The sequence below is a fragment of the Delphinapterus leucas genome, chromosome 19 (assembly GCF_059928025.1).
Source record: "Delphinapterus leucas isolate spDelLeu-1000000601 "Yukka" chromosome 19, BTC_Dleu_Yukka2, whole genome shotgun sequence".
NCBI lineage: Eukaryota > Metazoa > Chordata > Mammalia > Artiodactyla > Monodontidae > Delphinapterus > Delphinapterus leucas.
The window spans coordinates 14,868,451-14,893,343 of NC_143147.1; the positions used below are offsets into that span (position 1 = coordinate 14,868,451).

Genomic DNA, 24,893 nt, shown 5'->3' on the forward strand with positions numbered 1-24,893 from the left:
GATGCAGAACCCGTGGGTATGGAGGGTTGACTACAAGATCTAAACATTTCTTAATATGAAACACCGTGTGAATCTATATCCTGTCAAGTCTATTCTGGCGCTAACCAAATCATTCAGGGCACATAGAAGGACCCCACCCTCCTCACAGAATCTAGTAAACTGTCCCTCAAACACCCACCTAGGACCAGGCCCTAAGAATCACATCTACCATTATCCCTGCCCCGCACTGTGCTCCAGAGCGGGAAAGCTGTGTGTGGGTCCCAAGGTACCATCCTTCAGTTTAATCTAAAGTGTACTACGGGTTTTTCTGCATTTGTACTACGAAGTTGGGGTCTTTCACACTTTCACACTTTTGTCATTTTCTTCTCTAATATTGTTTCTCTTTGTTCATTTTGGTGAGTATTAGGATGAAAGTTTTCACAATCATGGCTGTTTTTCCTTGCCAGCACTCTAGTCTTTTATACACGTTTCAAAGCCATAAGAGTGACGATTACAGCCATAACATGTGGCCTGGCTGGAGCAGAATCTGTCCATCAGAAACCTACTAGCGCCATCTGAAAGAATTAAATTATCTGCTCCTTAAACACAAAACTGTCTCCCCCAAAATCAAATTTTTACTGAAACTCTCTATACAATAAATTATTCTTTTATTTAAAGTGTTTTTCTGATTGCTAAGTAATATATACTTGTTTTAGAACAGCTGGAAAATACAGAAATGTACAAAGAAGAAAATAAGAATCATCCATAATTCCACTACTGACCACAGCTAATCACTCTGCGGGTTTTACTCTTGCAACACCAGGCTTTAGCTCACTAATGCTTCTGAAACCTAGCCACAGACTGTTTTCGTTCAAAGCACTCGTGTCTTTTTCCACAGAATATAAAATAGAAACATATAAAAAACATACTCAAATAGAACAATGAGGTTTCTTCACACAGTGGTTTCCTATAAATCCTCCATTTTCCAAATTCCTATGAGTCAGAGACTCTAATACAGACTACTGAGATTTATTAAAATAATAATAATAAAAATGAGAGACCAAAGAAGAGAAAGGCCAGGGACTTATCTCCAGATACCCCCTCGACTCCTCACGCTACCAGGGGCAGGGTGCCCACTCTTCTTCCGAGCTGGAGGTCTTTCAGTCTTAGGGGCTGTAGCAAGGCGGCGAGGCAGAGCCTGGGAGGGGATCTGAGAATTGAGGGAAAAGAGAAAAAAAAAGTCAGTGTCGTGTCCTCTCAACCACCCCCCTGCCACTGAGGAACAGCATCGTGCGTGGGGTGGGCCAGTGTCAGTCAGCAAAGGGGAAGGGCCACGCTACAGAAAACGGGACCCGGGATCTGAGGGGTCGGGCGACAAAGGACAGAGCCAGCTGGCGGGTGTGCAGAGGGCGAGGGATGAGCCAGTGAGAGCCCCCGCCCGACCTTCCCTCACCTCTTTCCGGGGCATGTCACCCAAGCGGGAGTCTGTATTCCTTCTGGGGGCATTATCCCCTCGGCTGTCAGTCCTGCCATACAAATCAAGGGATGAGGATGGGCAGCTGTTCCCCCGACTCCCCCCACACGGGGTGGAAGAACCTACTCCCCAATTCTGTCTCTTAAGAATAAGAACAAACAAGACAGACCCGGGGATCAAACAGGAGGAAACATTGGTGGAATCAAATACTGAGTTATACTAGATTGTCACAATCCTAGGACTCTCAGTTCTGAGCTGCAGGGTAAAGAGGAAAAAACTAAGGTAGAAAAACATGGAGAAGAGATTTTTTTTTTTAAGAAGTGAAAAAAAAAAACAAAAAACAGACAAACAGAAAAGTAGAGACAAAAGACAGGTGTGGAGGAGTGAGAGCTGGAGGAGACTCCGATCTACATCTCACCCTCACTTCTTCCCCAGAAAAGGACGGAAGCTGCTACTCAAAGGACAACGCGCACACTCCACTCTTCCTGCCCACAATCCAGATTCCATCCACCTAGTCCCTCCACCCTTCCCTCCCAGGCTGGTACCCGCTGTGTTCCAGCCTCTTCAGGTACAGCAGCAGATCCTCGGCAGGCAGTGCCCCCCAGCCCCGAGCTTGGTACAGTCGTAACAGCTGAGACACCTCCATCAGCTGCCTCGAGGGTGCGAGCCCATCTCCACCTGAGAGACACATCAGTAATGGTTGTCATCCTAGGCCCTCCCCCAACCCTATCCCAGCTCTCGGAGTCCAGACAGGCCTTCAGTTCCAGGTACCAGCTCCACACCCGAGACCTACCCTTTTTATCTGCCGGTAAACCATGACCTGCTTACCTCTCTCTGGGCAGCCATCGCTGGAACCGCCGCTCTGTGAATGGACTGAGGGAAGCTCATGGACCCGGAAAAGACTGGACGCCATGGCTAAGGGCACTTTAGTTTTATGGACCGGGGGTGGGAGGCGTGGCGCCTGAGGGGCTTCCTCCCAAGATGGGGCAGTCAGAGGACCTAGCAAAGGAAAGAGATTCAAATCAGGAAATGGGGCAAAATCCAAGGAATCCTGCCACCTTAGCCTTCGTGGGGCTTCGCCACTTTTGCCAGCTCCTAAAGACCCATGCCTGGTAACCGGATCTCCCACCTCTTCCAGGCCTGGCCCCAACCTTCTTCAGGGGTGGTGCTCACCAGACTTAGGGGGCAGCAGGTCGTTGGAGGGGTTCTCGTTGCTCTGGGGCGCTGTCTCCAGCAGCTGTGGGGACAAGACAGTAAGGTTCCCTGAGGACCGCTGAAGAAAGAGACCTCAGTGTCTGAGGGAAGCAGCAACTGGGGAAGTAAGAGCTGGGGCTGGTCACCTAAGTTCCAGAAGGAACTACTGCAACTGGGAGAGGCAGAAGCTGGGACGAAGTCTTAGTCCTAAAAGGCGGATGAAGTCAGCATCCTAGTCTCCCAGAGTAGAAAGAGAAACTGAGGAGGGAGAGGAGAAAACAAGGTGGGACGGGTGGGCCCTCTTACCTGGTGCAAAAAATGCTTGAGGCCCTGCAGCTGGGAAGGGGGCGGCAGCCCTTGCTTCAGGAAGCCATCCCCGTCGGACCCAGGATCTTCCTCAGGGAATGGCCGCTCTGCCCTGTGATCAGGATGGAAGGTCCCAGCTGCAGAGAAGGCCTCAGCTGTAAAGTGAGACAGGGGCGTGTGCTGTAGCGGGGGGTTCTCCACAAATCAGCTCACCACAGGCCTGGAAGGAAAGGGCCTATTCAATATAACAGGGGCAGCACAGCCAGGAGAAGCTGGTCACGGTGGAAAACAGCTGGAGAGGGAAGAACTGAAGGCAACCGAGAGTCGGCACAGCTGAATTCTAAGACAGAAGTGTAGCCAGAAGGGGAAAGCTATGGTACTCGGCTGCTGAATAAATAAATACCACCACAGCACAGAATGGTTTAAGATCAATAGACAGCTCCTTCACCAGAACATGCCCTCATTCTTAATTCTGCCTGGGTTGTCACATTTACACCACACAGAGCACCCTCATCCCCACAAGTCACAGCTGACTGAACCAGGCGTGGCCACCACTCAAGGTCAGCCGATCCAAGGGATGGTTACCAACTCATCAGATCGCCTCTCTTTAAACTGGACCTAAGAAACAGAGGCACCAATGTCTCTGTAAGGTTGTCTAGAGTCTTTCTGGAGTCAGTGTCATGGCTGCTCAACTCACGTGCAAACCAAACTTGTGAGAGCAAGAACCTGAGGGAGAGAGAGGGCTGGTCGACCAAGAGGAAGGAGCAGATGCCGGGGACGCAGAGTCCAGAGCCCACACAGGCCCCAAGAGACGAGGAACAGCTGCCCAGCTCCTGGCAGCGCCCCTGAACCAACCCCAGTTCTCACGAAGCACAGATACATCACATTTCCATAAGCCTCACTCCCTTTATTTGAACAAACTTGAGTGGATTTCTGCTCCTTGCAATTTATAGTCACTAAGTCATCTGGGAAACGAAATGCTCAAGTCCCGGACAGAAAGCAAGCTAGGTTAAGAGGGAGCCAGTCCGTGTGGGTAAGGAGAACCCCAGTGACTCCTGTCCCCAGTCACCTGAGGATGAAGTGAGATCCGGCTTTGGCTCCAGGGGCTGGAAGGAATGCTGGCTCTGGAAAGTGGGGCCCAGCAGGAGGCTAAGATCTGGGGAGGGGCTGCAGAGAACAGGTGGCAGCACCCCAGGTGGCTCTTCCTGTGCTTCCCGGCTCTGCTGCAATACGGGCTTTAGGGCCACAGCCACGGGGGGCACAGTCCAGATGCTCCTCTCCCCCTTCTCCGGTTCCTGTGGCCCAGGGCTGGAGGGGCCGGCAGGAGGAACCTGGGCACAAGAGAGGGTGCATTTAAAGAGATGAGACATGGCACAGACACTTTTTAATAAGATTACAAATTAGTAGAATGTCCTTAAAAGGAGGTTGGGGAACATTTATCAAATTACTATCAAATTTTAAAATGCTTATTTTTGAACTTACAATTCCATTTTTAGAAATTTTATAGATATACTTGCACAAAGAAATATATTAATGATATTTTTTGCAGCACTGTTTGTAGAAGCAAAATATAGGAAACAACTTTAATGTCCACCAATAAGCACTTGGTTAAGTAAAAAGTCACAAAACTGTGTACAGAAGGCTACTGTTTGGGGGCGGCACTCGAGACACCAGTAACAGCCGCTGCTCCTCGGGGGAGGAACCGGGAGACTGAGGTGCAGGGATGGGATGGAGATTACTTTTCACCGTATATCTTTTTGAACAGTATGGATTTTTTTTTTTTTTTTACCATGTGCATGTCATCATCTATTCCAAAAAAGATTTTAGCTAATAATAAATATTTAATAATTAAAAGAAGGAAGTAGGAGATGCCAACATAGGGGTGAACTATGGACCGCCCTTGGGAGGGAGCTAGATTTCCAAAGAAGGGGTCGAAACACAATTCTGCGCAGCGTACCGGGGGACTGGGCGGCAGGGCGGCGGTGCTGAGCAGGTGGCTTGCCTCCTCCCAGTGGGCCTGCAGCATGGCCTGCAGCCGCTCCAGCAGCTCCGCCCGCTGCTCCTGCAGCCGCTGCCTCCCACTCTGCAGCTCCCGCGCTCGCGCCTGCTCCCGGGCCAGTCTGAAGGCAAGACGCGAGAGGCCATGTCGGCCCTTTACAAAAGGAGGGACTCGGAGAATAGGAAGAGCCAGAAGGGAATATGGAACACGTGAAATTGTGAAAGGCGCTGGGGCCAGTGCGGGAGAGGCCAGGGCTAGAGGAGGCGGCCCTTCACCACTCCCTCTGGGACTGCGGCCTAACAGGGAGACCAGGGGCCGGCACCTGAGCTCATAGTCCTGGGCCACCTGCTGCTGCCTCTCCTCCCGTTCTGCCATTTCCACCTTGAACTGAGCCAACTGAGTGGACAATTCCTGCTGGTGCTGTCCATTTAGCTCCTGCAGCTGCTTCCTGGGAGGACACAGGTGAGAAAAGAGGACTGAATCTTGAGACAGAAGAACTAATCAAATAAGAAAAAGCCAGAACGCGTGCACGTGAGAGCCAGCCAGCCCAGCCGTGGCACAGGCGCATTCAGGAAAGAGGACAGCTGGTATCTTAGGATGGGTTCCCCAGAAGCAGGGACTGAGATGAGGATTTATGGGAAAGTGGTTCATTTAAGAAGCATTTCTAGAAAAAAACTGGTAGGGGACTAGGGCTGAGGTGGGGAGGAGGCTCAATCCCCCAGGGCGGCTCTGGAAATGTTGCAGGTCGAAGCTCACCACTGTGCCCACCAGGAGCAAGGGAGCTGGAAACGTACATTCCTGTGGCCATCAGTTATTGGTTAAGTGCTACTTCCTATGGGGTGAAAATGGAAAATCCCCAAGCATGGCTGGCTCTCCCTGTGAACCTGAAGGCAGCTCTCCCACCGAGAGACTGACAGCAGCCAGTGCGTTGGAAGTTGGTAAAGGGATCTGAGAGGGTCTGGACCGGGCCCCGACACCACCTGCTGCGGCTGGGGAGAGGCAGCAGCCAGTAAGCTCCACGTACCTGTGATGCTCCCTCAGGGAGGCTGCTTGACGCAGGCTGCTCTCCTGAGCCTGTGCCAGCCTCTCTGTCACCCGCTGCTCCAGCTGCACGGCCAGCTCCGACTCCATCTGGATCCGCTGGCTTTCAAACCGGGCCTGGGAGTAAGGGAAGGCAGGGTCATTGTCCGCTCGGTTCTATCTGGGCTTAGAAGAGGATGGAGGATATAAGGTAGACAAAAAAATCCACGTACCAACGTTACCTCATATGCCTAAGAGATAAAGAAACAAGAATTTTGCCACAAGGAGTGAAAGAGGATTCCTTTCCTTATTAAACCATGAGGTGTGCACACCTTACATGTACACAAAAGTAAAAATGACTTTGGACAATAGAAATATCTTTTTTTTGGACAAAAGAAAAGTTAGGTAGAACGATCAAATGTGTTACACGTGTCTGAGGTAACACATGCAATATTCCTGGTGTACCACCTGAAACCCAGGGAGCATTCAAAAAATGTCCGTGTTCCCTCCTCCTAAAGCAGAATCATTGTCTCTATTTTCTCACCTCATAATCCTTCTTCAACTCACTGAAATCTGACTTCCACTCATAGTCCTTCATGGCAAAGAACTTAATTTCTAAATCCCGCAGTGGTTATTTCTCAGTCTTTATCTTACGTGATCTCACTGCAACACCTGCCGCCTACATCAGTTTTTCCTTCTAAAACCATTTTCCCCTTCACTCCTGTGATACCACCAGCCACGCGATCTCATTCTACCCGACTGCTCTTCAGTCTCAGCTAAAACTGCTCCTCCTCCAACTGCCCATCAAGGCACAATGCTTCCTTGAGTTCTGTCTTCAGTTTTCTTTTTGACCACATGCTACCATTCTGGGTCACTGATGCTTTTACCTGTGTAGAGCAAATGTCTAGCATTTAGGCCATGTTTTTTGCTACCGTTTATACCTTAAAACACTTTCTAAATCTCTCTCTTTATCCTGGACCTTTCTTCTAAGCTTTAAGCTCATATACCAAGAAACCTACTGTATATGCCTCAAATAGAACACATCCAAAATTGAGCTCATTTGTTTTTCTACCCTCAAACCTTTTCCTATTATATTTCTTGCCTTAGTTAATGGCACCACTCTCCACTGAAACACCCAACCTATTTGAAACCTGGAGTTATTCTTGACTCCTCCCACATCTTTGCCCCTCCCACTGGTCATTTCATTCTATTCAATACTAACAGCTCTCTAATTTACCCTTCTGCTCACTACTACGTTAGTTCAGTATTACTTCAAGTCTAACTGATCTCCCTGCCTCTATTCTACCCTCCACCCTCTCTCATTCTGGCCCTAGTGGATCATCTACTTTGTGCCTGAGTGAATATTCTAAAGCACAAAGACACTCAATTTGTTTCCTTGTTTGAAATCCTTCAAATGTCCCTACTATCTAAGGAATAAAGTTCTGGCTGCTGAAACTGGCTTATAGGGCCCTTTATGATCCCACTCATCTATCTCAGCTCTCCCAAATAGGTTCCAATCATACCAAACTCCTTAGAGTTACCTAAATTCTTTTTTTTAATTTAAAAAAATTGTGGTAAGAAATGCATAATACAAACTTACCTTCTTAACCATTTTTAAGTGTACAGTTAGGTAGTATTAACTATATTCATGGTGTTGTACAGATCTGTAGAAATGTTTCATCTTGTAAAACTGCAACTCTAGGGCTTCCCTGGTGGCGCAGTGGTTAAGAATACGCCTGCCAATGCAGGGGACATGAGTTCGAGCCCTGGTCTGGGAAGATCCCACATACTGCGGAGCAACTAAGCCTGTGCACCACAACTACTGAGCCTGCGCTCTAGAGCCTGCGAGACACAACTACTGAAGCCCACACGCCTAGAGTCCATGCTCCGCAACAAGAGAAGCCACCACAATGAGAAGCCCGTGCACTGCAACAAAGAGTAGTACCTGCTAGAGAAAGCCTGTGTGTAGCGACGAAGACCTAACACAGCCAAAAAATAAACAAATAAATAAAATTTTTAAAAAAACCAACCTGAAACTCTATACTCACTGAACAATAACTCCCCATTTCTCCCTCCCCAGCCCCTAACATCACCACTGTTTCTGTTTCCACGATTTTGACTACTCTAGATGCCTTGTTACCTAAATTCTTTTTTTTAGTTTCACGTGTACAACATAGTGATTCAATATTTTTATACATTATAAAATAATCACTACCCTAAATTTTTTTAATGAAAAAACTTAATATATACTCCATCTGAGCCACTTTAAAGAATCTATCCTACAGAAGGGGTGCCAAAGATTTATGTACAATGATGTTCACTGCAGCACTATTTTTTTTTTTTGGCTGCAACGTGTGGCTTGCGGGATCTTAGTTCCCCAACCAGGGATCAAACCCATGCCCCATGCAGTGGAAGCACAGAGTCCTAACCACTGGACCACCAGGGAATTCCCTGCAGCACTATTTTTAATAGTGAAAAAAACTGACATCAGTGTAAATTTCTCATCAAAAGGAAAATGCTTAAATAAACTATGATTCATCCATTTATAGCAATATTATATAATTCTTAAAAATAACATCTATACATCTTAATTTAATTCTTAAAAATAACATACAATACATCTATATGTATTGACATGGAAAGATGTCTAAGATATATTATGAGGTAAAAACAACAAGTTGCAGCGAATGCATACACATTTTTTTAAAGCACCAGCCTAGAAACCCATATGAAAAGGTTCTAAAAGGACACAAAGTGATGCGGGAAGGGAAGGCAACCGTTTACTTCTGTAATATTTGAACTTGTATTACAGATAACTTTTACATCTTAAAAATATTTTTTAGAGTTCTCTGGGGAGACTACCTTGAGCCATCCATGTAGAATTGACGACTCCTTTCTCTGTCTTTGATATTTACCTCTGATAAGTTAACTTTGAGAATTTAGACAGAAACTGAGTTTGACTTTAAAACTAGCTGACAAAAAAAACAAACAAACATGAAATGAGGAAAAAATAATGAATCTAAAAGGTGACAAGAAAGGAGAGGAAAATAAACACTGAATAAGCAGGACAAAATAAGATATAAAGTTAAGACATGGATTCAGCTACGAATAAACTAATTAAATTAAATGAATTTAATGCTCCAGCCAAAAGGCAAATATATAAATGTTGAAAGTAAAAAAGTTAGAAAAATATTTCTCAGGGAAACTCATTTTTTTTTTAAAGACCAATATAGATCTATTAATATTAGGCAAGATTAGACTCTAAGGCAAAAAGCCTTGTAAGAGATAGAGTCATCTCATAAGGATAAAACACTCAATTTACCAGGAAAGATATAGCAATTTAAAAAATTATATGTATCTAATAACAGAGCCTCAAAATGTATAAAGCAAAAATTGACAGACTACAGGAGAAACAGACAAATCCACACTCAGTGAGATTTTTAATAGAAAAAAAATAAAAAGGGATATAATGACTTAAACAGCATAGTTAACAAACTAGACACATATACAAATAGACATAGAAAACTTCACCAAACAACTATAAAATACATGTTTTTAAGCACACATGAAATATTTAGAAAACTTGACCATATATTAAGGGATAAGTCTCAACAATTTTCAAAGAATTTAAATAATAAAAATAGTATATTCTCTCATGATATCCACAAGAAACTCTCCAATGATGGGGGTGGGGACAAGAAAAGAGAGGAAGCGGGGTGGGAAGGGGCAGAGAGAGAGAGAGGTGCAGACAGACAACAGACAAATGTAGCAAAATGTCAATTGATGAATCTAAGTGTATTCATTATACTTACTATTCAAGCAACATTTAAGACAGAAATATTTCAACACAAAAAGTTGGGTGGAATGTACATAAATAAGTAATTTTTTAAAAGACCATGCTCTCTAATCACAAATATTTAAGCTATAAATCAATAATAAAAAGATAATTAGAAAACCCTATATGTTTGGAAATAACCCAGGAGATCAGAAAGTAATAATATAAAAAAAGAATATTATTCAGGGGACTTCCCTGGTGGCGCAGTGGTTAAGACTCCTCGCTCCCAGTGCAGGGGGCCTGGGTTGGATCCCTGCTCAGGGAACTAGATTCCACATGCATGCCACAACTAAGACCTGGCACAACCAAATAAATAAATATTTTTTTAAAGGAATATTATTCAGAACCAAACAATAAGGCAAATATCACATGGGACAAGTTGTAGGATGCACTTAAGTTAATACTTATGGAGGAACTTAGAAGAAGCAAGCATTCATCTTAAGAAGATTTTTTAAAGAACAACAGAATAAAATCAAAGAAAATATAAGAAGTGAAATAAGGTACAGACATTAATAAAATAGAAAAAAAATCAACAAAGCCAAAAGGTAATTTTCTGAAAATATATTTAATTAAATCATGAGTAAGATGGTTTTAAAAAGAGATGATGACAGAAATGACACAAATGAACAATATCTGGAATGAAAAAGTAGAAAAGATGCCAGGGACGTTAAGATAAAATTATGAACAACTGTTAAGTCAATAGATTAGAAAATTTAGACTGAATAGATATATATAGATAAGAGAACACCAAAAATAATTCAAGAAGAAATAGAAAGCCTAAATATTTCTTTCATTTTTTTTTAAAGGATTGCTTTTCTTTTTTTTTTTTTTTTAATGTGGACCATTCTTAAAGTCTTTATTGAATTTGTTACAATGTTGCTTCTGTTTTATGTTTTGGGCCATGAGGCATGTGGGATCTTAGTTCCCTGACCAGGGATTGAACCCGCACCCCCTGCATTGGAAGGCGAAGTCTTAACCACTGGACCTCCAGGGAAGTCCCCCTAAATATTTCTAGAAACATTCAAGAAGCAAAATCAAGTCAAATACCAAGTATTCAAGAAATACATATTAAATCCAACCTTACAAACTATTTCAAAGTATAAGAAGAGAGGGAGTAGATCATGTTTCTAGTACTGGCAGATGGTTATTCAGAGTAACTGTTGTGCTGAACAAAAACAAACAAGTTGAATAAGATATTTTTAAAATATATGTATATACATGTATATCTCTTCCTAAAAAGTATCAAAGAGGTAACGAAACAGTATGGAATTACTAGGTCAAAGTAAAGGAAAAATGGGAGCCTAGCCAGGCTAGCAAGCACGGTAGATTAAAAAAAAAAAAAAAAGAAATCTTAAAAATAAATAAATAAACAAACAAATAAATAAAGAGACATGTACACTTTTTTTGACAGGAGGGAGTCCAGACATTTAAGAAAATCTGTTAGATCACAGGCTAATCACAGAGATAATGGAACAGAAATGTCAATTACCACACACAAGAAATACCATTTGGAAAAGTCACTATACAAATAGATGGCTGCAGCTGTCAAAAGAAATCCTTGAGGAGGGAGAAAATATGATTTCCAGAGTTACTACATTATAATACTCAAAATATACAGCTCTCAACAAAAGATTACAAAACATACCAAAAAAACCCATGAAAATATGACTCATTCAAAGGAAAAAGAGAATATAACAGGAACTCTTCCTGTGGAAGCCCAGACATTGGGATTACTAGTCAAAGACGTAAAATCAACAGTCTTAAATATGCTCAATGAGCTATTTAGACAATAAACTAAAGGAAATCAGAACAAAGTATGAACAAATAGGGGGTGTCAATAAAGAGATTTAAAGAGATTGAAATTATAAACAGGAACCAAACAGAAATTCTGGAGCTGAAAAGTACAACTGATGATATGAAAAATTCACTAGATACCACTATACATCTACTAGAATGGCCAAAATCCAGAACACTGACATGCCAAATGTTGGTGAGGATGTGGAACAACAGAAACGCTCATTCATTGCTGATGGGAATGCAAAATGGTACACTCGCTTTGGAAGACACTATAGTGGTTTCTTACAAAACTAAACGCACCCTTACCATATGACCCAGCAACCACACTCCTTGGTATTTACCCAAAGGAGTTCACACAAAAAACCTGCACATGAATGTTTACAGAAGTTTTACTCATAACTGCCAACACTGGGACCTCCCTGGTGGTCCAGTGGCTAAGACTCTGCACTCCCAATGCAGGCGGCCCTGGTTCGATCCCTGCAGGGAAATAGACCCCACATGCCGCAATTCAGAGTTTGCATGCTGCAACTAAAAGATCCCACATGCTGCAACTAAAGATCCCGCAGGTGGCAACCAAGATCCCACATGCCGCAACTAAAACCTGGCACAGCCAAATAAATAAACATTTTTAAAAAACCCAACAAAACTGCCAACACTTACAAGCAACAAAGATGTGTAGGTGAAAAGATAAACTGACAATGGAATATTATTTACCACTAAAAAGTGAGCTATCAAACCATGAAAAGACATGGAAAAAAATCATATCACTAAGTGAAAGAAGCCAATCTGAAAAGGCTACATACTATATGATTCCAACTATATTACATTCCAGAAAAGGCAAAACTATGGAGAAAGTAAAAAGATCAGTGGTTGTCAGGGGTTAAAGGGAGGAAGCGATGAACAGTGAAACTAAGTATGATACTATAAAGGTGGATACATGTCATTATAAATTTGTCCAAACTCATATAATGTACAACAGCAAGAGTGAACCTTAATGTCAACTATGGACTCTAGGTGATAATGATGTGTCAACTGTAACAAACGTACTACTCTGGTGGGAGATGCTGCTAATAGGGGAAGCTGTGGGGGGCTGCAGTTAGGAAGTATATGGGAAATCTCTGTACCTTCCACTCAGTTTTGCTGTGAACCTGAAACTGCTCTAAAAAATAAAATCTATTTTAACTTTTTAAATTAATTAATTAATTTATGGCTGTGTTGGGTCTTCGTTTCTGTGCGAGGGCTTTCTCTAGTTGTGGCAAGCGGCAGTCACCCTTCATTGCAGCACGTGGGCCTCTCACTATCGCAGCCTCTCTTGTTGTGGAGCACAGGCTCCAGACGTGCAGGCTCAGTAACTGTGGCTCACAGGCCCAGGTGCTCTGCGGCATGTGGGATCTTCCCAGACCAGGGCGCAAACCCGTGTCCCCTGCATTGGCAGGCAGACTCCCAACCACGGCGCCACCAGGGAAGCCCTAAAATCTATTTTAAAAAAATCACTACAGGGGCTCAATGGCAGATGTCAGCAGGCAGAAGAAAGGATCAATGAACTTGAAGATAAGCAACTGAAATTATCCCGTCAGATGAGCAGAAAGAAAAAAAAATGAAGAAAAATGAATAAAACCTGGGGACCTGTGGGACATCATCAAACATACCAACATATGCATTAGGGAAGTCAAGAGAAAGAGAGAAAAAATATCTGAAGAAATAATGGCCAAAAGCTTCCCAAATTTGATAAAATTCATAAATCTACACATCCCAGAAACTCAACAATCTCTAAGCAGGATAAACTCAAAGAGATCCACACTGACACATTATTGTCACACTATCAAAAGCCAAAGAGGGAATCTTGAAAGCAACAAGAGAGAAGCAATTTGTCACTTACCAGGGAGCCTCAATAAGATTAATAGCTGATTTCTCCTAAGAAATCATGGAGGCCAGAAGGTAGTGGAATGACATGTTTTTTTGTTTTCGTTTTTTGGGTTTTAAAAATTTATTTATTTTATTTATTTTTGGCTGCGTTGGGTCTTCGTTGCTGCGCACGGGCTTTCTCTAGTTGTGGCGAGTGGGGGTTACTCTTCGTTGCCGTGCAGGGGCTTCTCATTGCGGTGGCTTCTCTTGTTGCGGAGCATGGGCTCTAGATGCATGGGCTTCAGTAGTTGGGGCATGTGGGCTCAGTAGTTGTGGCTCACAGGCTCTAGAGCACAGGCTCAGTAGTTGTGGCGCACGGGCTTAGTTGCTCCGCAGCATGTGCGATCTTCCCGAACCAGGGCTCGGACCCGTGTCCTCTGTATTGGCAGGCGGATTCTTAACCACTGTGCCACCAGGGAAGTCCCAACATGTTTTAAAGAAAAACGACTGTCAACTAAGAATTCTATATGGAGAGGGCGAGGGGAATGTGAGGAAAATCCTTCAACAATGAAGGAGAAATTAAAACATTCCCTGATGGATAAAAGCTAAGGGTGATCATTACTAGTGGACCTGACCTACAAGAAATTCTAAAGGGAGTCCTTCAGGCTGAAATGAAATGAAATTAGACAGTAACTTGAAGCCATATGAAGAAATAAAGCCATGTGAAGCAACTGATAAAGGTTGCTACGTAGGCAAATATAAACCTATATTATTGTACTTTTGGTTTGTAACTCCTTTTTTCCAATATGATTTAAAAGGCAAAGGCATAAAACAATAATTACAAATCTGTAACAATAACAATATGAAGGGGGAGGGACAGAGACATATAGGAACAGAGTATACGCTACTGAAACTAAAGTAGGTATTATCCAAACTAGGTTATTATTACTTTAACATGTTAATTGTAATCCCAAGGTAACCATTCAGAAAATAACTTTAAAAATATACAGAAAAGGAAAGAGGAAAAGATAACAGTATACTACAAAAATATCAACAAACTATCAAAAAAAAAAAAAGGCAGTAATGGAGGAACTGAGGAACAAAAACATTTAAGACATAAAAAACCAAACAGCTAAATGGCAGAAGTCCTTCCTTATCAATAATTACTTTAAATGTAAACGGATTAAATGTTTCAATTAATAGGCAGGAATTGACATAATGGATTAAAAAAAACCATGATGCACCTATACATTGTCCACCAGAGACTCACTTTACAAAGACACAAAAAGGTTGAAAGTAAAAGGATGAAAAAAGATAGTCCATGCAAATAGTAAACAAAAAATGGGGTGGGGGCTATATTAATATCAGACAAAATAGATTTTAAGCAAAAAGGTTATATTAAGAAGATATAGCAGTTATAAATATATGTGTACCTAATAGAGCCCCAAAATATATGAAGAAAAAAAATGACAGAATTGAAGGGAGAAAACAGACAGTTCTACAAGCACAGCTGGAGACTTCAATACCCCACTTTCAATAATCGATGGAACAATAACGAAATGGAGGACATGAACAACACTAAAGCCAGGCGCTACTCTGGGATTTAACAGTAAATAGACAAAAATCATTGCCCTCATGCGCCTTACAGAAAATAAACAAGATACACTATGGGGGAGGTGGAGTGGGGAAATGGGTGAAATTGGTGAAGGGGATCGAGAGGTACAAACCTCCACCTATAAAATAAATAAGTCACAGGAATATAATGCACAGCACAGGGAATATTCAATGATGTTGTAATAACTTTGAATGGTGATAAATGGTAACTAGACTTATCATGGTAATCACTTTGTAACATATATAAAAATATCAAATCACTGTGTTGTACACCTGAAACTAATATAATATTGTAAGTCAACTATACTTCAATTTAAAAAAAATTAAATACTAAGTAAAATAAATAAAAAGGTATATTATGTAGTGTAGTAGGAGAAAAATTAAACAGGGAAGGGAACAGGGATTGTCAGAGGTTGCAGATTTTACTCAGTGTGGTTGGGGAAGAACTCACTAGGAAGATGACGTCTGAGTAAAGAGTAGTTCTCCTTACTCTAAATTCTTATTTATCATACTCCTTCGAAAATGTGTGTGCTAGACAAACTCCCCATCTATCTGGTGAGCTCCTTGTTGGCTGGGGCTATTGTGTTAGGACTATCCCAGCACAGAGCTTACATAGAGGGACCATTCGATAGGTTTACTGAATGCCCACGTAGACACGCACAGCTAGCATCAGTTCAGGGGGTACCGCAGCGTATAAGTTGCTACTGAAGTTTTTACTAACGTCTTCACCCTTGGTCCTCCATGATAAATTAGTTTCCATGTGGTTAGCCCTCCAACTCAATGGGCCACGTGAAAAGTAAAAGTGTGTTCTCTCAAACACTGGCCTCACTAACCCAGAAACTGGGTGTCTCCTTAAGTCAACCATTATAATAAGGAAAAAAGTCTCTCAGAAACTCATTAATGTGTGCTTAGCACACATTTTATGCATAAAAACAGAGGCCCATAAAGGTCAAAATTCTAGTTAGAAATGGGAGTGTTTGCCTGACTCCTGAAAGTCACTCTGCCTCGGACCTATGTCTTCTCACCAGGAACTCTCCTCAAGAACCTCTGCCTCCTGACCTGCACCAGGCTCATCTCCAGCTGCAAGGCGTCTCTCTCTCTCCGAGCTGTGTCCAGCTCTCCTTCCAACCGCCGCACCTCAGACTGCACCAATGCCAGCTGCTGCTGGGCCTCCCGGGCTGCCTGGGCCTCCCTCTGGGTGTTCCCAAAAGAAAGAGAAATCAAACTTAAGTTTGTACCTCATTGCCTGTCTCCCGGTTACCTCTATTCCCCAATTCATCCTCCCGTACCCTAAAAACCAAGCTTCCTCTCTCCTCATATGTGACCTATTTCCTCATCTCTGTTGAATCTCACTCTTCCACCTTCCATGTATTTGATGCCCCCACCCCTTCCTGCAGGCCCTACACTCTCAATCTTCTCTCCCACATATAGTTCTTCACTCTCCATCCCAGTCCACTACATCGCGTTTTCTGACATCCGTCTCATTCAATTATTTTGTCCTTCATCTGTTCCCCCATTCCCCAAGTGCCACTTTTACCTTCTCCCTTTCCAACTGAGCCTGGCTCTCCTCCTGCAGTGCCTGGTAGCATTCCTTAAGCTGATGCTCCTTCTGAGCCCAGGTCTGCCGTTCTTCTTCTAGGGCCACCTGAAGTGTCTCCAACTGTTGATGCTCACTGAGTTGCCCAGCCCGAGCCGCATCCCGTTCTTCCTGCAGGGCCCGGCACCGCTGCTGTTCCAGCTCCAAGCTCAGGGTCAGAGCTTGCCTTTCCTCTTCCTATAGACCCAGGAGAAAACCAAGATCCTTAGCACGCCCTCAAGAGACCAGCAATCTGCCCCCTTACCCCCATACAATGTGCCTGCTGAGAATTATATCCGTTAAAATACCATAGTTAACAAGCCCACAAGATTATATGGTAAATAAGAGCTTCTGTTCCAGAGTTAGGTAGATTTGCGTTCAAATCTCAGTTTGAATCCCAGCTCTGCATTTACTTTGTGTTCTGAGGCACACATCCTTATCTGTAAAGTGGGCATATTACAGTCTACCTTGTGAGGATTAAAGTTAAAAGCGTATGTAAAGAATTTAGCACAGTGTCTGGCATGTAGTAAGTACTCAATATACAATAGCTATCACCATTGTCATCAAAAGAAATTCCACAAAGACTAGAAAATCCAGCCTACAATCATGTACTAGCCAATCAGAAGCCACCATCAGCACTCTTGGATGTAGCCTGTTAGGAATATAAGTACCAGCATGCATGTAGCAAGCATGTGTCATGCATGCAAGAAATTCTAAACCTGGCTACTAATTCATATGGGTAATCTTATCATTTCAGCAATTAAAAACTTGAGTAAGTCTCATCCCATACCTTTTCTGGTCTGCCATAGACCAGGGTTCTCAAACCTGGCTGAACGAAATCACCTAGGAAATTTCTGAAAATATTTAGGCTCCCCAACCCCCCATATATCAAAACCTCTGGGAAAGGGTCAGAAATCTGTATTTAAAAATAATTATCCAGGGCTTCCCTGGTGGCGCAGTGGTTGAGAGTCCACCTGCCGATGCAGGGGACACGGGTTCGTGCCCCGGTCCGGGAAGATCCCACAGGCCGCGGAGCGGCTGGGCCCGTGAGCCATGGCCGCTAAGCCTGCGCGTCCGGAGCCTGTGCTCCGCAACGGGAGAGGCCACAAGAGTAAGATGCCCGCATACCGCAAAAAAAACACAAAAAAACAAAACAAAACAAACAAACAAAATTATCCAAATGATTTTAATGAGGATACAATTTGCTGAGTCTCTAACACTTACTTGGTGGCAGAGCTTACTTTCTGTAGCGTATCTAGCAGAACTAATGTTTTTGTTTTTTTAAAAAATCTTCTTTTATGTATGTATTTATCTATCTATTTGGCCATGCCACCGAGGCATGTGGGATCTTAGTTCCCTGAGGAGGGATTGAACCTGTGCCCCCTGCAGTGGAAGCACAGAGTCTCAACCATTAGACCGCCAGGGAAGCCCCCAGAACTTGTGTTTTAAAGAACACACTTTGCCCTGGTGCAACTCAAATTATGAACTCCCACAATCCATCAAAAGCCCGTAACCCTCTAGAAGTAATTAACAGCCTCTACTGGAATTAACCCAGGAAGCATTCTCACCAGTGTCTCTCTTTCCCGTTGCTGCAGTCTGGCACCTTCCTGCTCACGATTCAGGGCCTCCATGGCCTCAGAAAGGCTTTGTTCCAGGCGGGTTACTGTCTTTCAAGGAGAGAGGAACACAGGACGGAGGAACTGAGGGGAATCCCTGTACTTCGAAAATCATTAACAACGTAAACTCTAAAAGCAAGAGTTAACTAATTGACTTGGGGGCCAGAGAGAAGACCACATGGCGTGAGGAAAGCTGAGAAGACATCAACCATGCAAGTTTGACAGCAGAAACACTGAAGGGAGAGGAAGCGAGGAGAACTGTCAGGCCTGCTATGGCAAGATTGAGGTCAATCTGTCAGGAACCCTGACTCCAGGGCTGTTTCTACCCTCTCCCATCCAGCCGTTGCTGACGTACGTTCTAAAGCCCCATGACCCAGGTTGCACACCTCCTGCTGCTTGCTTCTAGTGAGTTCAGCTGCCTGGCGCTCCTCCTGGAGTCCCCGAAGCACCTCTGTCCGCTCAGCTTCATGCCGGTTCCAGCCCTCCACCACGCGGGCCAGGGTCTCAGGAAAGTCAGATAGAATTTCAAATAATTTTTTTGCCCTCTTTCTGCCCACAGGAGCAGGGTCAACAGCCACCTTCTCCCAGTGGTCAGTTAACCCACCACTTACCCCAGCTCCTAACATGAACAAAGAAATGTTGGTTGGCCTCCCCCTATTCACTATTCCTTGGTGCCCCCCATGGAGAGACCCACCCGCATTCCGCTACCCTGGCACCTTGTCCAGTTGTTCAATCATGATGTCTTTCTTGTGGTCGGCAGTCACGGCCACAGCTAACTGTTGCTGAAGCTCTAGCACGCGGGTCTGCAGGCTCTGAATATGGCGCTCACAATGCTGGGAAGAAGGATGAGGAGTCTGGATGTTGCCATCCTTAGTTTGACCAAAGCTCCAAACTTTCCAGCTCCTCTACAGGGGAAATGGGCTGGAGACAGGGAGCCTGGGTCCCAAAAACAGAACAGGTTTGGGGAAGGAGAATCAGCAATGCTGGAGCCTAAGACCTCCAACACCTTCCTCTACCACCTCAGGAAGCAGGGGCTTAGTTTCCAGCCTCTTCCCTTTTCCAGATCTCCTGGGAAAAATTTCCATGAACCTTTTGGCAGGGGTGCAGCAGCCCATGCTGCAAAGAGTGAGAAGTTACTCCTGCCCTAAGAAGCATATTGGACACAACGATTCAACATGGCAAGGATAAAGGGGAAAGCCTTTCATTTATGGCCAGGCAGTTTAAAATGGAGGAAGAGAAAGTTCCAAAAATGACAACACAACCAATAATTCTGACTCTTCCTCTGCCTTGTCCCTCTCTCTGCCCCCTTCAGATAGGCTGAGGCTCACAGAAACAAAGCTCATTATATCACTGGTAGCTTTGCACAAGCCAACAAAGTTTGTTGTTCATTCACCAAATATGCACAGGGTATTTCTATGTGTTCGGTATATTCTAGGCTTTAGGAAGAAAGTGCTGAACAAGATAAGGCATGACCTGCATGGAGCTTAGGTTTTAGAGGGGGAAAACAAACGAGATATATCAGACTTTGACAAACTACATGAAGGAAATAACAGAATGATCTGAGGGAATAATACCTGGAGGGGAGGTGTGCCATTCTAGCTACGATGGTCAAAGAAGGCCTGCCTTCCAGCAGAGCCATTTGAGCAAAGTCCCAGCCTGCAGGCCCTTAACCTTCAGCCCCTTTTCTAATCTTTGCTGCTGTCAAAAGGAAGCCTTTATATCTCACCTTGCGACGGGTATGTTCTGAATCCAGTGCATCTCTCAGCCCCTGAAAATCCGGGGGATTGAGTGGGGGCCCTGACCGAAGGCTGGTGTAGCGGGGAAACAACTCCTCCAGGGCTTGGGCTGAGCTAGATGGAGATAAGTCGCGCAGGGGCCGGGTGCTGAGCAAATCAAGTAGAGAATATTAGGGTTGGGAAAGCTTTTGAGATCCACTAGTCCAACTGTGACATTTTACAAATGAGGAAACTGAAACTCAGGGCAGGAGACTTGCCCAAAGTTACAAAGCTAGGTAGATAAGCGATAGGGCCATAGATAGCACGCAGGTTCTGTGATTCACTCTATAGTGCTCCTTCCTCTATTCCACACTCCCTGCAGTACAAGTTTCAGCAGAAACAAACTAGCTCTTCTGCAGGAAGAAGGACTAGAAGTTGGGAGAGAGCCAGGTACTAAGCAGCAGATGCCCACGTTCCCAAAGGAGGAAAGGGGATAGAAGAAAGGAGAGAAAGGATGAAAACTGAAAGCTAAGTGACAAGCATCTTAGGTCCTTAAGAGATACAAAAGCAGTAAAGGGAGAACTAAACACTAGAACACTTGGCTTTCCAAGAAAGGAAGTCAGCTAGGAGAACCCCAAGGAAAACTCACTTAAGTAAGGTGGCCGTGCTGTCACTGTCAAAGGAGTCCTCTTCCCGTCTCTCTGAGCCGGCACCTGGAGTAGCGGACTCCTCTGTGGGCAGCCAGAGAGGCCCACAGCCAGGGTCAGGTAAGGACAGGAACAGGGACCACTTGAAGAAGAGGTCCTTCCTTTCTACTTCACCCACTCCTCCTGCCCTCTCCCAAAGAACGGGAACCTTTCCTCCAGAAATCTCTTATCTCCGAGGTCTAGGTCGCCACCCCCCACACACCCTGCTTCCTTTCTCCACTTTTTCCCACCCCTTAAATCTAGGTTCTCCTTTATAGGGAAGGGGTTTACTCACGATAGGCCGTATCTCGTGAGGCTTGGAGCATGCTCTGGAGTTGACCCCTAACACTTTCCATCTCAAAGATATGCTTGGAACCATCCTAGAAAAAGCAACATGGAAATCAGATGCAATAATCCATAATCTACCTACTGTCAGGGTAGACAGCATCCAGTAGCCCCTAAGGCCCAAGAATTTTTACTCTCACACCTGGGAAAACAAGAAAAATAGGACTGACCTAGTAAGAAACTCAAATGTCTACAGAAGCCAGAGAGGTAAAGTAAATGAATTAATTGGGCACCTTAAGACAAGAGTAGTGAGGATTCTTGCCAACTAGAGAGCAAATATCCTGTCTAAAGACTCTGTAGTCCATGGCTATCAGTTTTTCAAACTCTGGGCGGCCTAACCAGTCTGCAGATTGGTTATGATACTTGCTCTATCTGACACTATCTATCTATAACACGTATAATTGATTAAACTGTGTTTTAATGATTTACATGCCAAATTTTGAACCATATGATCAAAATAGTTTTGAGCTGGAAGGATCTCAGCATATTTTCCTTAAGTCCCTAGTTCCCTCTTGGGATGAAGAAACGTTATCCTCACTCCCAGCACCCACATCCCAGTTAAAGCACAGCAACCTATCCCACAGGTGTCTCTGAAGGAAAAAAAAAAAAAAGAGCTAGTAGTTTCACAACTTTCCAAATTATGGTGGCCCAGGCCACTCTCTACCTCATAAACATTTGTTCCCAGGAACAAGCATGACTGACTGTGTAGTTAAAAGGAATTTGGAATCCAACAATAGGAGTTCAAGTCTCAGTAAAGCTATTTTTTTTTTTACCACTCCCAATCCCAAGACCCTAGAGGTTTCCAAGACACACCTCCCTCACCTTCTTCTTCAAGTTGTTCTCCAGTCCAACCGACAAGCTGTGACTCAGTTCTTGGGCCAAGCCATCTAACACCTCATGAGGAGGTGGGAAGGTGGCGGGCAAAAACAGCTGGGCTCGGGCTGTGCTCTCTGCCTGACGACTGAGGTGCAAAGAAGTATACAGCTGGGAGGTCACCTCAGAGGATGCTTGGTTCAGCCCAGGGGCTTCTGATGAATCACTCAGGAGATCCTTGGCCCGGAGAGGTGAACTGGGGCTGGTAGCTGATGTTGCCATGAGTACAGGGAAGAGACAACTGGAGACAGCAGAGCTGGGAACTCCTGGTTCTGCTTTAGGAGAGCACAGGGGGAAAGTACCCCGAGAAGGAAGATTTGGGAGAAAGGAGGAAGACTCCAAGTGAAGGATTCTTGTTGAATGAGGGTATGGAGCCTTTCTGGTTAGAAGAAAGGTTTCCAACGGTTCCAGAGGCCATGCGAGAGGGCAAAAGTATTTCTTTCCACAGCTCCTGGTAACAGTGGAAAAGGAGGGTGCAGCAAGGAGAGGGTGGGGACAGAAGGCCTGCTGCAGTTCCTCTGGAGCACTGAAAGCTGCAGATCAACTTCTGGCACAGGTTATCACTGGCCAACTGAGCTCTTAAGTTTTCACACCCAGAACGTGCAAACTGAAACGGACCCAAATCCAACAGAGGCCTAATTTCCGTCCAGCTGCCTTATTTGCCCCTCAACTGGCTGTGGTCTCAGAGGGGCAGGAACCTCATGCTCCCCACCTCCCCTCTCCTCCCACTGCACTCGTTCTACCCAGGGTCAACTCTCTAGTATATCCCCTCCGATCCCTCCTGTCAAGAAAGCCATAGCAAGGTCCCTAGAATCCCTCCCTCCCTACTATCCCCAAAGAAACTTGGTGAACACTCAGTCACGCCCTCAGACGTCCCTAAAAAGTACGCCGCGCTCAAGCCTAGCCTGAGATCCCCTACCCCGACCACCCCGTTCCAACTGCTCTCCACACCTCCAGTCCTCGGCCACGCAGTCGGCCAAGGTGGGGACAAGGGTCTGCCCCCTCCCCTAAGCCCCAGTTCGGCAACACCAAGACACCCCCCTTCTCGCGCCCTTCCCTACAATCAAAACCGTTGGCAGCCTCCCGCCCACAGTCCGCAGCCCCGCCTCGCTCGCCTCGATGACGTCACCAGTCCAGGACACCTTGTCTTCAGCCGCTCTCACAGCTTCTGGAGCCGGAGAGCCTGGACGCGCGTGCGCGTATCCGACGGCCACGGATTGGCTGAGAGAGGTATAGGGGCGGGGTTATTTCTCCGCCGCTAGAGTGTGTAGACCCGGTGGGGCGGGGCTCCGCGGAAGCCGGAAGTATCGAGTGACGGGCACTCGGAGAAGTTCCGGTGAGTTCGCGGGAGGGGTCCCCGTCTGCTTGGAGGGATCCCGGGCTAAGAACTGGAGCCTACGGGGTGTGGGCGGTCCCGGAGTGAGGCTCACATTCTCTGCCCTGCAGATGACTGTCCACAACCTGTACCTGTTTGACCGGAATGGAGTGTGTCTGCATTACAGCGAGTGGCACCGCAAGAAGCAAGCGGGGATCCCCAAGGAGGAGGTGACGAGAGGGCCCCGCGCAACCCGGGTGACCTCACATCTCCAAATGCACATTGTCCCAGTCCAGCTTCTTCTCTCCAAACCCTGGCTCCTTCCCACCCCAACCCTGGCTCCTTTAAAAACCGAGAGCTAACTCTGCCCCTCTCCCTCCAGGAGTACAAGCTGATGTACGGGATGCTCTTCTCTATCCGCTCGTTTGTCAGCAAGATGTCCCCGCTAGACATGTACGCGTAGTCAGAAGGGTTGTTGAGGGAGGGAGGGAATTTGGGGGTGGGGGAAACTTTCTGGAGTGGAAGGGGCTTTGGCCCCCAGAGAGGGTAAGGAGACAGGGAGAGAGGCTGAGTCCGGGGCGAGAGTGCAGTAGCTGGCAGGAGCGGCGGTGGGGAAGATCTGAAGGTAGAGAGGTTGGGCAACGGGGCTAAATTGAGGGGTGAAGATGGGAGGTGTCTTTAGTCAACCAGGCTCCTACAAACGACATGTTTAGAGAAGAGGGAGTCAATCTAGAGGAGATCAGAAGAATCTCTTTGGGAGAGATTTCGCTTCTATTCCTTAACATCCTCCTCATCTCTGCAGGAAGGACGGCTTCCTGGCCTTCCAAACTAGCCGTTACAAACTCCATTACTATGAGACGCCCACTGGGATCAAGGTTGTCATGAACACTGACTTGGGCGTGGGACCCATCCGAGATGTGTTGCACCACATCTACAGTGCGGTCAGTGCCAGCCCCTCGGACCCTTCCGCCAAAGCTTCAACAGCCATGGCCACTTAGAGCCCCAAGACTCCTTCAGCTTCCCTGCCCTAATCCTACTGTATTGTATCTCTATTGAAGTCAGACTTCTTGGGACCCTTTAGGTCCTTATACACTCCCACCACCAGTTTCTCCCCAAGGAGGGTTTGCCTTCCAGCCCTTGATCGCTGTGCATTCACACACCCTTGAGGTTATAGTAGGTTTGGGGTTCAAAACAAGAAGTGTTCAAAGCCTGGCTCTAACACCCTCCCCCTCCACAGCTGTACGTGGAGCTGGTGGTGAAGAATCCCCTGTGCCCGCTGGGCCAAACTGTGCAAAGTGAGCTCTTCCGCTCCCGACTGGACTCCTACGTCCGCTCTCTGCCCTTCTTCTCCGCCCGGGCTGGCTGAAGGAAGCACTCTACCTCACCCCTCAGAAGAATCCCTGTCTGTCTGGGGCCCTTTGTTTCACCAGAGGGCCCCTACTGGCAGCCCCACGGCCCCAGCTCCTCCATCCCCGTCAGGCCCCTTGGCAGCCCTCCCAGGGGAACAGCCTAAAAAGCCCTCCATGGTGCCCTTCCCATCACAGGAAGGAAGCCTACTGGAGTCTCTACACCTCCAAACCAGGCCCTCTCTCCAGTTTTATCCCCTACCTGACGCTGGGAGAAGTATAGAATAAACTTTTTATCACCCTCTGCGACCTGAGTGTGTTAGTTTCAGTGGTCGATCGGGGCCTGCCCCTCTCATGA

At 45.5% G+C, this 24,893-nt stretch overlaps 2 protein-coding genes across 3 annotated transcripts; one reads left to right on the forward strand and one right to left on the reverse strand.

Annotated features, from left to right (window-relative positions):
* Positions 1 to 791: 791 nt before the first annotated feature.
* CNTROB (centrobin, centriole duplication and spindle assembly protein) lies at positions 792 to 23,344 on the reverse strand. Of its 2 annotated transcripts, XM_022595815.2 has the most exons (19): positions 21,824 to 23,344; positions 20,952 to 21,036; positions 20,620 to 20,701; positions 19,982 to 20,138; positions 18,972 to 19,088; positions 18,642 to 18,758; positions 18,208 to 18,306; positions 16,601 to 16,837; positions 16,123 to 16,257; positions 5,977 to 6,110; positions 5,275 to 5,400; positions 4,911 to 5,073; positions 4,023 to 4,284; positions 2,954 to 3,108; positions 2,627 to 2,690; positions 2,282 to 2,452; positions 1,999 to 2,131; positions 1,433 to 1,505; positions 792 to 1,189 (listed from the first exon to the last, which is right to left on the reverse strand). In XM_022595815.2, exons 1-19 carry the CDS (start codon positions 22,094 to 22,096, stop codon positions 1,064 to 1,066), a joined length of 2,709 nt encoding a protein of 902 aa, XP_022451523.2. In that variant the 5' UTR covers positions 22,097 to 23,344; the 3' UTR covers positions 792 to 1,063. The 2 variants fall into 2 exon arrangements, with proteins under 2 accessions (XP_022451523.2, XP_089756537.1); XM_089900411.1 differs by having other exon boundaries at positions 4,911 to 5,400.
* TRAPPC1 (trafficking protein particle complex subunit 1) lies at positions 23,100 to 24,844 on the forward strand. The gene is made up of 5 exons (XM_022595522.3): positions 23,100 to 23,210; positions 23,321 to 23,419; positions 23,572 to 23,642; positions 23,992 to 24,130; positions 24,427 to 24,844. Exons 2-5 carry the CDS (start codon positions 23,321 to 23,323, stop codon positions 24,553 to 24,555), a joined length of 438 nt encoding a protein of 145 aa, XP_022451230.1. The 5' UTR covers positions 23,100 to 23,210; the 3' UTR covers positions 24,556 to 24,844.
* The last annotated feature ends 49 nt before the right edge of the window (positions 24,845 to 24,893 follow it).